At 49.2% G+C, this 16,747-nt stretch overlaps 1 protein-coding gene across 3 annotated transcripts in view; it reads left to right on the plus strand.

Annotated features, from left to right (window-relative positions):
- The first annotated feature begins 1,420 nt into the window (after positions 1 to 1,420).
- Positions 1,421 to 16,747, plus strand: part of SLC25A18 (solute carrier family 25 member 18) — a 32,505-nt gene continuing 17,178 nt past the window's right edge. For 2 of the 3 annotated variants that reach the window (XM_063623306.1, XM_055253251.2), the window contains exons 1-2: positions 1,421 to 1,692; positions 9,084 to 9,146. In XM_063623306.1, coding sequence (XP_063479376.1) covers positions 1,671 to 1,692; positions 9,084 to 9,146 — 85 coding nt within the window. In that variant the 5' untranslated portion in view covers positions 1,421 to 1,670. Of the gene's footprint in view, positions 1,704 to 9,083; positions 9,147 to 16,747 lie in introns of all 3 variants that reach the window. The other variant, XM_063623307.1, reaches the window with a different exon arrangement.

Consider the following 16,747-nt stretch of genomic DNA (forward strand, 5'->3'; position numbering starts at 1 on the left):
CTCCCTGTGTATATCAGTAGCACACCCTTAAAATGCATGCAAACTTTGATTCCTAACTTTCAGATTTCCTCCTACCGTGACATGAATTCCTCACCAAACAAAGGCCAGAATGTTTTTTTTGACATATATAGCTAGTGATAGGCTTTAATTTTTCTTGAGACAGGGTTTCACTCTGTTGCCCGGGCTGGGTGCAGTGGCATGGTCTCAGCTCACTGCAGCCTCAACCTCCCGGGCTCCAGCAATCCTCCCACCACAGCTTCCCAAGCAGCTGGGACTACAGGGGCACCCCACCTCAACCCAGCTAATTTTCTGTCTCACGATGTTGCCCTGGCTGGTCTAGAACTGAGCTCAAGTGATCCGCCTGCCTCAGCCTCCCGAAGTGCTAGGAATTACAGGTGTGAGCCACTGTGCCCGGCCTTTATTTTTTATAAGGAACTTAGCCATTTAGAGTGCTTCCAGATTTATCTTCTTCGGGCCAAAACCAGCAACAAATACATATATCAACAGTTAGCAACTTCCACTGGTTAACTGTTTCAAAACAATGCAGTAGGCAGTGTAAATGTGGCTCTATTTTTGGAACTGTTATTATTTAACATTTGTTAAGCATCCTGGGTAAATATATCTTACACAGATAATCCTACGCAGTGAGCTGCTTACTTAAAATAAGAGCATAAAAGCTACTCGGGCAAGATTTAGGGAGACAGGAAGCTATACATTGTTACTGTAGATTAGTCTCAAAAGTTCTGATCAACTTTCTATTTTGACATTTGGAGACATCCATAGGTGCTTCTCTTGTTAAAGATGAACGTCTCTTGTCTCTAAACCAATTCGTGTTACTGGAAGGAAAGGCAACCCAAGTTTTATAAATCAGCCCCTTTGTGGGCTCCGTTTTGCTATACTCTATGTTCTCTGAGAGTGCTACTAACGGAATTGAGAAAATAACCATCCAGACGGGCTATTCTGGGGCTGATCTTTACCCTGGAATCTTCCTGGAAGGTGAACGGCCTATGTCATGCAGTTGTTATGCAAGAGGTATCATGGGACCTTTCCTTCTGGGCGGTCATGGAGCCCCGGCAGAGCCCTGGGTGACCCAGGAGCAGCCGCCTGCTGGGTGGCTGCCTTCACTGTCCTCCCCTACAACTGCTGTTGATTTCTCTGCATTGACCCTGCAGATGTTTCCCTGGCCTCATGGTGTTCCCTTGGACTTTTAAGGGACCTCTGTGCATCTATTTTAGTCCTCTTTCTGCTAGCAAGGCTCACTCCCCTAGTTTCCTTAAGCAATTTTATAAAAAAAACCTTCAGTGCAAAATGGCCTGCAAAATACTAGCCAAGAAGGCGAAGGCATCTGGAAAATGCCCAGATTTGGCTATTGTGTGCTGAAATCCCAGCCCCCTTCTACAGCCATGACATGCATATCAATGCAGGTGCCCTTGAGACTCCTGCAGGTTCGAGAAAGCATGACATGCTCCCAGAATCCTGGATTTGGACTTCATTCTGGACAGCATATGACAAGGACGAGGACCCCTATTCTAGCCAGTTAAAGCTGGACAGAATTTTTAAAAGCAATGAAGCCGGTTCCTTGGATATATCCACGGGTTTTGCTTTGAGAAGGAATTAGGCAGTGAGAAGAGCTGAGTGAAGCCTGGCCCGTGAGTGCCTCAACAACTGAGATGAACATCGACTCACTTGCAGGCAAGTTTTCAGTAAGTATTTATTAAATACCCACCGTAAGCCTTGTACTTTGCCTAGTTACTAAGAAACCAAAAGGGGGAAAAATAGCCTCATCTGCTCAGAGTTCATAATAAACCTGTACTGTGAATACAGAATACAGAAAAACTGGACTCTAGTGAGGTGCTAGAAAGAGTGTACTGCTTAGCTGAGATAGCAGATGAAGGGAAGATATTTTTGGTTCCTCCCTGCAATGCAACCGTACCGGGAGGGTGGAGTGTTGGTGTTCTCAGCCCATTTAATATGGATGGAGCTGCGGGCTCATCAGTTTGGGGACTGGCTTCATCGCTTGTTCTGTCCAGCAGTCGCGTCCTCTCGGACTCCTTGTTCCAGCTTGAACTCCTCTTTTGCCCTGGCTGCACTCTAAGATGAAGACTGCATAATTCAGAAAATGCAGTGCAAGTAATTATGTCCGGTGTGATGCTAAACATTTCCCAAAGGCAGCATAGATCTGCAGAAACTGCAGCTTGGGAGAAGTGATGGTGTTCCTCTCCCCACCACCTCAGCCTGCCCTGATCGTTCACACTCACATGATCTATTGTGATGTTCTCACAATGTAGCCTGGCCATCATCTGGTAACTTGCTGGAAATGCAAATTTTGGCATCCCGCCTAAGATCTTAAACTGAAGAAGGGCCCAGCTCTCTCTTGTAACTAGCAACAGATGCAACCTGCATGGTTCTGATGCAAACTGACCTGGAAGAATGGCCCTGGCATTTACATTTTGGTCCTTAGATGCAGGTAATCTGAGCTGAACATCTTCAAACCTGAGGCATAGCATAGAAAACAGAAATAAAGAATACAAACAGTTTATATAAAGTAAAAAAAAATTTTAGAAAGGACTTAAGTTGGCCGGGGCGCGGTGGCTCACACCTGTAATCCCAGCACTTTGGGAGGCCAAGGTGGGCAGATCACAAGGTCAACGATGGAGACAATCCTAGCTAACACAGTGAAACCTCGTACAAAAAATTAGCCGGGCGTGGTAGCAGGTGTGGTAGTCCCAGCTACTCGGGAGGCTGAGGCGGGAAAATCGCTTGAACCTGGGAGATGGAGGTTGTAGTGAGCCAAGACTGAGCCAGTGCACTCCAGCCTGGGGGACAGAGAAAGACCCTGTCTCAAAAAAAAAAAAAAAAAAAAAATCAAGCCTAGGCAACATAATGAGGCCCCACCTCTACAAAAAAAATAATTTTTTTAATTAGCCAGGTTGATGGTGTGCACCTGTGATCCCAGCTACTCAGGAAGCTGAGGTGGGTGGATCGCTTGAGCCCAGGAGCCCTCCCTGGGGATGCTCTTATTTTTGCCTGCAGCCTCATTTGTCACTCTGTGCAGACTTAATTCTTTTTTTTTTTTTTTTTTTTTTTTTTGAGACGGAGTCTCGCTCTGTCGCCCAGGCTGGAGTGCAGTGGCGCGATCTCGGTTCACTGCAAACTCTGCCCCCCGGGTTCATGCCATTCTCCTGCCTCAGCCTCCCGAGTAGCTGGGACTACAGGCGCCCGCCACCACGCCCGGCTAATTTTTTGTATTTTTAGTAGAGACGGGGTTTCACCATGTTAGCCAGGATGGTCTCGATCTCCTGACCTCGTGATCCGCCCGCCTCGGCCTCCCGAAGTGCTGGGATTACAGGCGTGAGCCACCGCGCCCGGCCTAATTCTGTCTTTAATTCATGTTTTTCCTGCTATACTCTGGCCAGCCTTTTCCAAATGCCTGTTGGAGGTTGTCTGCTGCTGCTGTTTTGTCCTTTGGATTTGTTTGCTACTGTTCCAAATTTTTTATTACTAAAATGATTTACAATTTAATTTCCAGACTTTATTTCCTAAAGTTTGCCTAATGTTTTAAAAGTCCTTTCCTAGCCAGTTGATTATAAGTCACGTTAATACTAACGCCTCCCCCTCACACCCTATTGCTGCCCATTTGTGTTTAAATGTAACCTTACTAGCTTCATTACCCACCCAGCTTTCTTGCCTTTTTGCGGTGGTAAAATATAACAGAAAATGTATCATTAGAAGTATGCATCTCAGTGTGGTTAAGTACATTCATGTTGATGTGCAGCCATCATGATCCACCCTCCATCTCCAGAACATTTGCAGCTGAAACTCTGCCCTGTTAAACACTGACTCTTGCCGTGCACAGTGGCTCACACCTGTAATCCTAGCACTTTGGGAGGCCGAGGCAGGTGGATCACTTGAAGTCAGGAGTTCAAGACCAGCCTGGCCAACATGGTGAAACCCCATCTCTACAGAAAATACAAAAATTAGCCAGGCGTGGTGGCGGGTGCCTGTAATCCCAGCTACTCAGGAGGCTGAGGCTGGAGAATCACTTGAACCCAGGAGGCAGAGATTGCAGTGAGCTGAGATCCCGCCACTGCACTGTAGCACTCCACACCCAGCTAATTTTTGTATTTTTAGTAGAGGCGGGGTTTCACCTTGTTGGCCATTATGGTCTCAATCTCCTGACCTCGTGATCCACCCGCCTCGGCCTCCCAAAGTGCTAGGATTACAGGCGTGAGCCACCACGCCCTGCCAAGTTTTCTATTTTTTAGTAGAGATAGGGTCTTACCAAGTTGAAGTGCAGTGGTATGATCATAGCTCACTGCAGCCTCCAACCCCAGGGCTCAAGTGATCCTCCTTCCTCAACCTCCCAAGTAGCTAGAACTACAGACACACACCACAGTGCCTGGCTAATTTTTTGTTTGGGGTTTTTTTGAGTAATTTTTTTAAAAAATTTTTGGACGGGTGTGTTGGCTCACGCCTGTAATACCAGCACTTTGGGAGGCCGAGGCAGGCAGATCACCTGAGGTCGGGAGTTCAAGACCAGCCTGACAAACATGGAGAAACCCTGTCTCTACTAAAAACACAAAATTAGCCGGGCGTGGTGGGGCATGCCTGTAATCCCAGCTTCTCGGGAGGCTGAGGCAGGAGAATCACTTGAACCCGGGAGGCAGAGGTTTCAGTGAGCCAAGATCACGCCATTGCACTCCAGCCTGCGCAACAAGAGTGAAACTCCGTCTCAAAAAAAAAAAAGAGATGGGGTCTTGGATGTTTCCCAGGCTGGTCTCAAACTCCCAGGCTCTAGTGATCCTCCCACCTCAGCCTCCCAAAGCACAAGGATTACAGGCGTGAGCCCCCGCAGCTGGCCTCTGTGTTTACTTTTTTGAGGACCTGCCATACTGTCTTCCACCATGGCTGCCGTGTTTTACATTCTCACCAGCAATGCACAAGGGTTCCAATTGCTCTACATCCGCACCAACGCCGATCTCTATTTTTTTGAGCCAGGCTTGTGGGTGTGACACGGCACTGCACCGCTGTTTCTGGTGTCTACTGTCACCCCCTCCCCTGCAACTGCCACTTTAAGCTCATGTCAGCTGCCAAACTTCTCTTCCCACCCCTGTCTCCTTACCTACCCCCTGCTTCTCACGCTCTCAGTAGGGGGATAATGTATCTTCCTCCTGCTGATGCGTGTTTCAAATCTGATACCTGCCTCTGGCGTTTAATCACCTGCCAAGCCCTATATAATCTTCACTAAACCATTCACATCTCTTTCCTACTGTGAGCAGGCTGTCATTTTCTTTATTTTTCCAACCGGAGCTCGCTCTTGTTGCCCAAGCTGGAGTGCAATGGCGCAATCTCGGCTCACCACAACCTCCGCCTCACGGGTTCAAGCGGTTCTCCCGCCTGAGCCTTCCAAGTAGCTGGGATTACAGGCATGTGCCACCATGCCCAGTTAATTTTGTATTTTTAGTAGAGGCGGGGTTTCTCCATGTTGGTCAGGCTGGTCTCGAACTCCCAACCTCAGGTGATCCGCCCACCTCAGCCTCCCAAAGTGCTGGGATTATAGGCCTGAGCCACCGCTCCTGGCCCAGGCTGTCATTTTCTCTTTTGCTTAGCTTACTGTGTAATCTCCCTGACTTGTCCAAAACACTTGGCACTGCCATAGACCTGAACTGTCCCATCAGGTCCCTACTCCATAGCATTCTCTATCAGCTTTCCATTGCCCACCAGAAAAGGTGGGAAGAAAATTAGCATGGGCCGGCCGTGGTGGCTCACACCTGTAATCCCAGCACTTTGATAGGCTGAGGCAGGCAGATGGCTTGAGGTCAGGAGTTGTACACCTGCCTGGGGCAACATGGCAAAACCGAATCTCTACAAAGAAATAACAAAAATTAGCCAGGCATAGTGGCATGCCTGTAATCGCAGCTACTTGGGAGGCTGAGGTGAGAGGATGGCTTGAGCTCAGAAGGTCAAGGGTGCAGTGAGCCATGATCACATCACTGCGCTCCAGCCTGGGTGACAGAGCAAGACACTGTCTCAAAAATAATATATATTTTACAAAGAATTAGCATGTGAATACCTTTTATGTGCCAGGCACTGTACTAAGTGTACTACATCTAGATACGAGTCCCATCTCATAGATGAACAAGCAACACAGAGAACTTGAGTAACTTGTTTTTTTTTTTTTTTTTTTTGAGACGGAGTCTCGCTCTGTCGCCCAGGCTAGAGTGCAGTGGCGCAATCTCAGCTCACTGCAAGCTCCGCCTCCCGGGTTCACGCCATTCTCCTGCCTCAGCCTCTCCGAGTAGCTGGGACTACAGGCGCCCGCCACCGCGCCCGGCTAATTTTTTGTATTTTTAGTAGAGACGGGGTTTCACCGTGGTCTCGATCTCCTGACCTCGTGATCCGCCCGCCTCGGCCTCCCAAAGTGCTGGGATTACAAGCGTGAGCCACCGCGCCCGGCCTTGAGTAACTTGTTTAAGGTCACACAGCTAGTAAGCAGTAAGCTAAGATTCAAACTATTTCAAAAGCAATTGTACTCTCAAGTCCACTCTACAGCCTCATTTAAGATTAATTACAATCCTGTTACATGGATGTCCCATTCCCCTTTTATGAAAAAAGCACTAAAGTAGCTTGCCTAAAGTGTATTACTTAATAATTTAGGAACTGGAATCTGAACCCTGCATCTGACTTCAAAGTATCCAATGCTGATTCCTCACCTCTCCCAGACCCTTCGCCTGGCAGCAGGGCCTTGTTTGATCTAGACCCAACATGGTTTAACAGCCTTTTGCCCCAAATTAGATAATTGGCCAGTGGATCTCCATTTTACCTCTCTGTCCTTACTTTTATAATTCCATCAACATCTTTGCCTTTCCTCCAACCCAAAATCAATTGCCACTTTCTTCCTGAAACCTTTCCATGGCTCCAAAACTCCAAGAAACCTTCCTTAACTCAAGCAGCATTGAGTTCACAACTCACTTGTGGTAGGAATGCTTGTTCCTTGGTGCCATAAAGAAATAGCACTTGAATATAAATTTTTTTAGTAAGGCCATTTTTATACTTTCTGCAGAAAGGGTACACTTGCTAGCAGTTTTGTCATGAGAGTATACTGAACAAAGGAGACAGGGTCGTTTATAACCTGATGGGTCTACTTTATTGCTGTGTCTGGTTTTTTTGGCTGGAATGGGATTTTATATTTTGTATTTGTTTTGATTGGCTAGTAACTTACAACTTTTTAAAAGAGGCAAAGGCAGAGGAGAATAGGCCAGGTGCGGTGGCTCACACCTATGATCCCAGCACTTTGGGAGGCCAAGGCGGGCGGATCACGAGGTCAGGAGATCGAGACCATCCTGGCTAACACAGTGAAACCCCGTCTCTACTAAAAAAAATACAAAAAAGTAGCCGAGCGTGGGGGTGGGCCCCTGTAGTCCCAGCTACTCGGGAGGCTGAGGCAGGAGAATGGCGTGAACGTGGGAGGCCGAGCTTGCAGTGAGCCGAGATGGCACCACTGCACTCCAGCCTGGGTGACACTGCGAGACTCCATCTCAAAAAACAGGCAGAGGAGAATAAAGGAAGGAGGAAGGAACTTGTGGAATATGGAGAAATGGAGAAAGGTAAAAACACCTTTAAATAAGGAAGAGGAACAGGCTATGACCTAATGTTTGTTTGGACCAGTATAAGTATGGCAGGGCAAATATTTAGGCTAAATTGTGGGAGCTGAGAATGTAAAGTACATTGATTTTTTTTTTTTTTTTTTTTTTTGAGACAGAGTCTCACTCTGTCACCCAGGCTGGAGTGCAGTGGCGCAATCTCAGCTCACTGCAAGCTCTGCGTCCTGGATTCACGCCATTCTCCTGCCCCAGCCTCCTGAGTAGCTGGGACTACAGGCACCCGCCACCACGCCTGACTAATTTTTTGTATTTTTAGTAGAGACAGGGTTTCACCGTGTTAGCCAGGATGGTCTCAATCTCCTGACCTTGTGATCCACCTGCGTCGGCCTCCCAAAGTGCTGGGATTACAGGCATGAGCAACCGGGCCCGGCCTGTATAAAGTACATTGATTTTTTTTATTATGGCTGGTAGACATTTAAGAATGTTAGCACAGGTCTTTGAATAAATTTTGCTGTTAAGAGAAATTACTATTTATTTTTAATTAGATGGGGAGGAAAGTCTTTTAAGAGGAACCTCTTCTTTACTTTTTTTTTTTGAGATGGAGTCTCCCAGCCTGTAGCCAGGCTGGTGTGCAGTGGCGTGATCTCAGGTCACTGCAAGCTCCGCCTCCTGGGTTCACGCCATTCTCCTGCCTCTGCCTCATGAGTAGCTGGGACTACAGGTGCCTACCACCACGCCTGGCTAATTTTCTGTATTTTTAGTAGAGACAGGGTTTCACCATGTTAGCCAGGATGGTCTCGATCTCCTGACCTCGTGATCTGCCCGCCTTGGCCTCCCAAAGTGCTGGGATTACAGGCGTGAGCCACCGCGCCCGGCCCTCTTCTTTACTTTTTACACTTATAACTTTCTTAAGCGTTGAGAATGTGCCAAAACTACATTGCAGCCCTCCTGCAGCTGAGCACATGATAGCCCCCAACAACTACATGCAAAATGAACAGTAAATGTATTCGTGCAGGGAGGATGCCTCCCAGGATCATTGAAATAGCCAGTTATCAGCAGTAAGAAAAGTGCATGAGACTGAGAAGCAGAGATTTGCTTCTGGCACCAAATGTCTTGCAGAAGTGTTTGCATTGCATTGATTTTCAGTGTTTGTGCTCTTCCCTGGCTTCCAGGTAGTGAATCTCCCCTCACCCCCAAGCTGCCTTGTTAAAAGCTTTTCCCAGCCTGGACTTTTTGTCTGAGTCATACTAGCAACCAAGTAAACAGTAACCTACTTGCCACCTGGGGAGGTACAGCGTGGCTTGACTGGATAGTAGCCTTTTTGGGTTTGCTTCAAACCCAACCTATTTGAAGGTGGAGTGTGCGGTGAGAGTCTGGAACCCTGCCGCGGGGAGGAGGGGGTGCAGAGGGTGGGAAACCGACCACAGAAGGGAAAACCAGCCCAGGCTGGCCGGCACTGAAAGCCACCTCTCCCTGCAGCTCAGCAGCGATCTGGACTATATCCTGGGTTCCAGAAAAGGCAGAGGTTCTTACCGAAAGCAGGTAAGTGCCTTGTCTGTCTGCATCAAGCTCAGAGTTGGTAGGAAAAGACTCTTCTAGCAAATAAACCATTTGGGGAAAGGGGAAGTGCAGCCAGTGGGACAGGGACACTCATCCCATTTGTTGGACAGAGTCAGAAGGGGTGGGCACCAGGAAGTGGCTGCCCCTGACTATGGGGTATCCCAGGCAACATCCAAGCCAGGAAGCAAGTGATTTTCTTGGCAATAAGTCAAGAACTGGCTCCTGGCTGCTACTGTAAGGGGCTCATTGCTGGGAATACTCACCCTTGCTCTGCTAATAAGAAGTAGGCGGGGACATGATTGTCACCTTGAGGCCCCCAACCCAGCTCCTCACAGTGGGAAGAAATGAGCGCAGCTCTACAGTGGAGCCGGCAGCCTTGTGACAAGTCTGACAGCAAAGTCAGATGGGGAGTCACTGTGGCTCCTTGATTCAAGGATGCTTACTGGATGCCTCTGCACCATGGCCAGGATACTGCCCCGAAACTTTCTGTAGTTGTTGTTGAGACAGTTTTACTCTGTCGCCCAGGCTGGAGTGCTGTGGCATGATGTCGGCTCACTGCAACTTCCGCCTCCTGGGTTCAAGCAATTCTCCTGCCTCAGCCTCCTAAGTAGCTGGGACTACAGGGGCATGCCACCATGCCTGGCTAACTTTTTTTTTCTGTTAGTAGAGATGGGGTTTCAGTATGTTGGCCAGGCTGGTCTCGAACTCCTGACCTCAGGTGATCTGCCCGCCTTGGCCTCCCAAAGTGCTAGGATTACAGGCGTGAGCCACCGTGCCCAGCCTCAAGACCATCTTAACTCACAGATAACTGGTAGTTTTCATGGGGAAGCAAGTCAGTGTCAATGTAATGCAGTAAGTGCTGCAACTGAATATTCAATGGGTTAACAGGAGAGGGCTCCTAGCCAAGAATTGGGTGACTCCAGAAACGCATGTGGGAGGAGGTGACGTCTGAGCTGAAGCCCAAAGAAGAGTTTGTAAATCACTGTGTTTGGATGCGGAAAGAGTATCCTGGGTGAAGGGGACAGTATGTGCAGGACTTGGATGCACGACTGACGTGTTCCGAAAGCAAAAGTTGAAAGCAGGGGGTGAGGGAGAGGAAAACCAGGGCAGGTTGTGCGGGAGTGGGAGCCTGTCCCGAGAGCCGTGGGAAGGCAGCAGGCCGAAAACTGCCCCTGCGCCCTTTCACCCACTTGGCCGTTGGGAAGGTGGATTTGAGGGCAACAAGGCTGAAGGCAAGGAGCTGAGTTAGGAGCCCTCAGGCATCCCGGGGGACAATCTGTGGTGATCTAGCAGTTGGCTGCACAGAAGGGGAAGCCAGAGGAGTCAAGCCAAGGGAATGGGACGTTTTTAAACAGGAAGAACGAAAAGTGATGTGATCTGAGGAGCTTGGAAAACTCTAGCACACTCCTCCCTGCAGCTCACCAGCTAGTATCATTTCTCTAAATAGTGTGTCTTGTTCACAATATGATCCTCAGTTACAATGTATTAAGAATCACTTTTCCAGCTGGGGCGCAGTGGCTCAGGCCTGTAATTCCAGCACTTTGGGAAGCTGAGGTGGGCAGATCACTTGAGGCTGACGAGTTCAAGACCAGACTGGACAACAGGGTGAAACCCCATTTCTACTAAAAATGCACAAATTAGCCGGGAGTGATGGAGCATGCCTGTAATCCTAGCTACTTGGGAGGCTGAGGCAGGAGAACTGTTTGAACCCAGGAGGCAGAGGTTGCAGTGAGCCAAGATCATACCACCGCACTCCAGCCTGGGCAATGCAGTGAGACTCAGTCTCAAAAAAAAAAAAAAGGCTGGGCCCAAGGCGGATGGATCACTTGAGGTGAGGAGTTTGAGACCATCCTGGCCAACATGGTGAAACCCCGTATTTATTAAAATACAAACATTAGCCGGGCATGGTGGCTTGTGCCTGTAATCGCAGCTACTGGGAGGCTGAGGCAGGAGAATCGCTTGAACCTGGGAGGCGGGGGTTGCAGTGAACCAAGATCATGCCCCTGCACTCTAGCCTGGGCGACAGAGCAAGACTCCTGTCTCAAAAAAAAAAAAAAAAGAAAAGAAAACTTTGCCAGGTGTGGTAGCGTGTGCCTATAATCCCAGCTACTCAGGAAGCTGAGGCAGGAGAATCACTGGAACCTGGGAGGCAGGGGTTGCAATGAGCCGAGATCATGCCACTGCACTCCAGCCTGGGCAACAGAGTGAGACTGCGTCTCAAAAAAAGGGGAATCGGCTGGGCACAGTGGCTCACGCCTGTAATCCCAGCACTTTGGGAGGCCAAGGTGGGCGGATCACCTGAGGTCAGGAGTTCAAGACCAGCCTGACCAACATGGAGAAACCCCATCTCTACTAAAAATACAGAAATATAGGTGGGCATGGTGGCGCATGCCTGTAATCCCAGCTACTCAGGAGGCTGAGGCAGGAGAATTGCTTGAACCCAGGAGGTGAAGGGTTGCGGTGAGCCAAGATCGTGCCATTGCACTCCAGCCTGGGCAACAAGAGCAAAACTCCGTCTCAAAAAAAAAAAAAAAAGGAATCACTTTTCCACTGGGTGCAGTGTCTCAGGCCTGTAATCCCAGCACTTTGAGTGGTTGAGGTGGGATTACTGTTTGAGCCCAGGCATTCACGACCATCCTTAGCAACATGGCAAGACCCCATCTCTACAAATAATTTTTTTTTTTTTTTTTTGAGACGGAGTCTCGCTCTATCACCCAGGCTAGAGTGCACTGGCGCTATCTCGGCTCACTTCAAGCTCCACCTCCCGGGTTCACGCCATTCTCCTGCCTCAACCTCCCGAGTAGCTGGGACTACAGGTGCCCACCATCATGCCCAGCTAATTTTTTTGTATTTTTTAGTAGAGACAGGGTTTCACCGTGTTAGCCAGGGTGGTCTCAGTCTCCTGACCTCGTGATCCACCCGCCTCGGCCTCCCAAAGTGCTGGGATTACAGGCATGAGCCACAGCGCCCAGCCCTCTACAAATAACTTTTTAAAAATTAACCGGGGGTGATGGTGCACACCTGTAGTCTCAACAACTCAGGAGGCTGAGGCGGGAGGATCCCTTGAGTCAGGGAAGTTGAGGCTGCAGTGAGCCAAGATCACGCCACTGCACTCTAGCCTGGGCAACAGAGTGAGACCTTTTACAATTTTCTGTACCTTCTGGATTTTCTACTTTTTTTCCTATTACTTTAAGCCCTTTAAGAAAGGGAGCAGATGTTCGTTAGTAACAAAAAGTCATGGATCATTCCCGTTAGCTCATTATGTTCTACCAAAACAGACAGGGTGGGCCACAGGTTAGTTCTGGTGGTGGGATTCAGGCAGGGGTGGCCGGAGCAGCCTCTGAATGCTGCTGAGTCGTGAGACCAGTTGAGAGTGCTGCACCTCCTCTCTGACTTCCTCCCCACTTCCCCCCAAAACCTGTCTGCTTCTGACTCTACGCCAAAACCATCCTTAGCCACCTCCACGTTTGAAAAATAGAGTCTGGGGTGGTGAGGAGGTGGGACTCGGTATCTGGAAACACTCCTGGAAAGGGCGCACCTGGGGGCTGGAGGGCTAGCCCAGGGCCAACCACAGCAGCATGATGTCTACAGTTGAGGTGTTCTTTCGGTCAAGCCGGTGTGCCTGCTGGCTGACTTCCTTCCTGCAGTGCTGAGGAGAGAGTTCCTGAAGCCCCAGTGACCCCATCTCTCTCCTTCCCTGCAGGCAGCTTTGGTTCCTAACTTGCATCCTTCTTTCCTCAGAGCTGAGACAGTTCCATGGTTCTTCCCTGCTCTTCAGCCCTGGACGGTCACCAAGGCTCTCTACAAAGTTCTCTCCCAGTAACCCTTGTTCTCTACCCCTCCTCCCTAATCCCTCCCTCTCCACTTCATTGTTTTACTTGAAGGGTCTCCTAATTGGCCTCTCACTGACTGCCCTAAACCCATTCTTCCAGAATAATTGTCCTCATACCACATTCAATGCGGTACTTTCCCCCCTTAAAAGCATTCAGTGTGGCCGGGCAGTGGCTCACGCCTGTAATCCCAACGCTTCAGGAGGTGGAGGTGTGTGGATCAGCTGAGCTCAGGAGTTCAAGACCAGTCTGGGCAACATGGCAAAACCCCATCTCTCTTTTTTTTTTTTTTTTTTTTGAGATGGAGTCTCGCTCTGTTGCCCAGGCTGGAGTGCAGTGGCGCTATCTAGGCTCACTTCAAGCTCCGCCTCCCAGGTTCACGCTATTCTCCTGCCTCAACCTCCCGAGTAGCTGGGACTACAGGCGCCCGCCACCACACCCGGCTAATTTTTTGTATTTTTTAGTAGAGACGGGGTTTCACCGTGGTCTCGATCTCCTGACCTCGTGATCCACCTGCCTCGGCCTCCCAAAGTGCTGGGATTACAAGCGTGAGCCACTGCGCCCAGCCAGCAAAACCCCATCTCTACAAAAATTTTTTTTTAAAAATAGCCTGACTTGGTGTCATACACCTATGGTCCCAACTACTTGGGAGGCTGAGGTGGGAGGATCGCTTGAGCATGGGAAGCAGAGGTTGCAGTGAGCTGAGATTGCGCCACTGCACTCCACCCTGGGCGACAGAGCCAGATCTTGTCCCCTAAAAAAAAGAAGTATTCAGTGTTTTGTTACTGCCTACAAGACCACATTTAAAAATTCACTTTTCATGTCGTGAAAATGCCAATCAAAAGAAAACAAAAAAATTCCCTTTTAGGAGGGCACATACTGTCTCTAGCCACCCAGGCTCCCCACGTGTGGCCTAACCTGCCTTTGCAGCCTCCTTCCCACAGTTCTGTTCCCTGAACCCTCTGCTCACACCAAGCCCACATCCCCACATCCAGGCTCTGCACGCCCCACCTTCTGCTTTTAAATGCTTCCTTATTCTCTTTTTTTTTTGAGTTGGAGTCTTGCTCTGTCACCCAGGCTAGAGTGCAATGGCGTCATTTCGGCTCACTGCAATCATCACCTCCCGGGTTCAAGCGATTCTCCTGCCTCAGCCTCCCGAGTAGTTGGGATTACAGGCACGTGCCACCACGCCTGACTGATTTTTGTGTTTTTAGTAGAGACGGAGTTTCACTATGTTGGCCAGGCTGGTCTTGAACTCCTGACCTCATGATCCACCCACCCTCGGCCTCCCAGAGTGCTGGTATCACAGACGTGAGCCACCGTGCCTGGCCAATGCTCCCTTATTATTATTATTATTATTATTTATTTATTTATTTATTTATTTTTTGAGATGGAGTCTCACTCTGTCGCCCAGGCTAGAGTGCAATGGCGTGATCTCAACTCACGGCAACCTCCGCCTCCCAGGTTCAAGTGATTCTCCTGCCTCAGCCTTCTGAGTACCTGGGATTACAGACATGCGTCACCACGCCCAGCTAATTGTTATATTTTTAGTAGAGATGGGGTTTCACCATATTGGCCAGGCTGGTCTCAAACTCCTGACCTCAGGTGATCCACCTGCCTCGGCCTCCCACAGTGCTGGGATTACAGGCGTGAGCCACTGCGCCCCGTGCTCTCTTATTCTTTAAGGCCCACTTCTCCAAGCCAGCCCTTAGTGATTCTGCACACCTCTGAGCCTTTCAGCATGCGCTGTCTAAGCCGCTCAGTTGCCATTAAATGGAATGTGAGGGTTTTAAAAAATGTATTTATTAGTTAAGGACTCTTTGGTTACCGAGTTACAAAAATCGACTATCTTTTTTTTTTGAGACGGAGTCTTGCTCTGTCACCCAGGCTGGAGTGCAGTGGCGCGATCTCGGCTCACTGCAAGCTCCGCCTCCCGGGTTCACGCCATTCTCCTGCCTCAGCCTCTCCGAGTAGCTGGGACTACAGGCGCCCGCCACCACGCCCGACTAATTTTTTGTATTTTTGGTAGAGACGGGGTTTCACCGTGGTCTCGATCTCCTGACCTCGTGATCCGCCCGTCTCGGCCTCCCAAAGTGCTGGGATTACAAGCGTGAGCCACCGCGCCCGGCAAAAATCGACTATCTTAAGACAATAAGTCACCTCATTAGAAGCATAGTGGAAGACCCTTTTTGTGGTCAAGGTCAGGAATAAAGTGGCTCGCTGTGCAGTAATAAGGCAGAACTCTCTCCCACCTCCCATCATCTCTGCGGGTCTGCTTTATTCATCTCTGTTTCCTAAATCATGTGACAAGTTTGCTGATAGGCCCCAAGTTTTATCTGTTACAGATAAAATATCCCTGAAAGAGGCTGCATACACTTTAAAAATTCCTGTGGAAGGGGTTGAATAATTCAGCTTAAGTCAGGTCTCCATCCTTACACAGTGAACAGTAGCCAGGAGATGGAGTTCCAGGGACATGGCAGTTCCCAGTGCAGCTAACCTGGAATAGCAAGGGGGAAAGGGCAACTCCTAGAATGGGGTATGCTCACGCACTGCATTCCACCTTTTGACACTAAGAACATGCAAACATGCTATTTCCCATATATCGAATTTCTTCTTCTCAATATGATTCAGTTATCGCATGTAAATTGTGAGTGCACTTGTCTTCCCAATGCACAGTGACACAATCTTATGGCCAGATGCTGCATCCCGAGGCAGTGACAGGGAGCCTCTGTCTTCCAGGTGGCTGTTTTTCTAGTCCTTTCCCACTTTGGTTCCAAAGAGTTCCAGATGTGTTTTCTCATTGTTGTGCATCCCAGCACTTAGATGATTTTTTCTACCCCAATACTCCCCATACACTCTAAATTCCTTCAGAAAAGAAGGTAGAGGAGGCTGGGCATGGTGGCTCAAGCCTGTAATCCCAGTACTTTGGGAGGCTGAGGCGGGCAGATCAGGAGGTCAGGAGATGGAGACCATCTTGGCCAATGTGGTGAAACCCTGTCTCTACTAAAAATACAAAAATTAGCCATTCATGGCAGTGTGAGCCTGTAGTCCCAGCTACTCAGGAGGCTGAGGCAGGAGAATCGCTTGAACCCAGGAGGCGGAGGTGGAGGTTACACAGTGAGCCAAGATCGCACCACTGCACTCCAGCCTGGGCGACAGAGTAAGACTCCGTCTCAAAAAAAAAAAAGAAGTCTATTCCCATCAGTGCCGGAACCAGTAGGATTTCAAGTCTGTGGAAGGCAAGGCCTTGCTTTGTTCCCCAGCTGTGTCCCTGCTGCTTAGAGCTGCAAATGGCATACAGTAGTCACTCAACAAATATCTGTAGAGTGACTAACGCTTAGGCTTGTGGGTTGCCTTGGGGAGCAGTTATCGGCCCTGGTGCCAGGTTTGGGGTTTTCATGATGCTATGACTCCTTTCATACCTTGCCTGGCTAATGGTTTCGCCTTTGTTGCCTGTTACTAATGCATTTACTGCTGCCAGGAATCTTTGTCAAGTCATAGGCTTTGATTAGCATAGGCTTGCTAAAGGGAACTTCCGGGGCTGGAATTGCAGCAGCTTGGTACAGCCTCGGGGTAGGGAGGCTCACACTCCAGCCAAATGAGCTCCATGGGTGGAAACACTATCACATCTGCTAGCTATGCTATGGAGGGGCCCTGGGATTAGGGTGTCCCTAATTTCTCTGGCATCTGTTAAACACCCCTATTCCAGTAGCCCAGGCTGGAGTGCAGTGGCATGATCTTGGCTCACTGCAA

This window comes from Symphalangus syndactylus, chromosome 18, assembly GCF_028878055.3.
Source record: "Symphalangus syndactylus isolate Jambi chromosome 18, NHGRI_mSymSyn1-v2.1_pri, whole genome shotgun sequence".
In the NCBI taxonomy this organism is placed as follows: Eukaryota; Metazoa; Chordata; class Mammalia; order Primates; family Hylobatidae; genus Symphalangus; species Symphalangus syndactylus.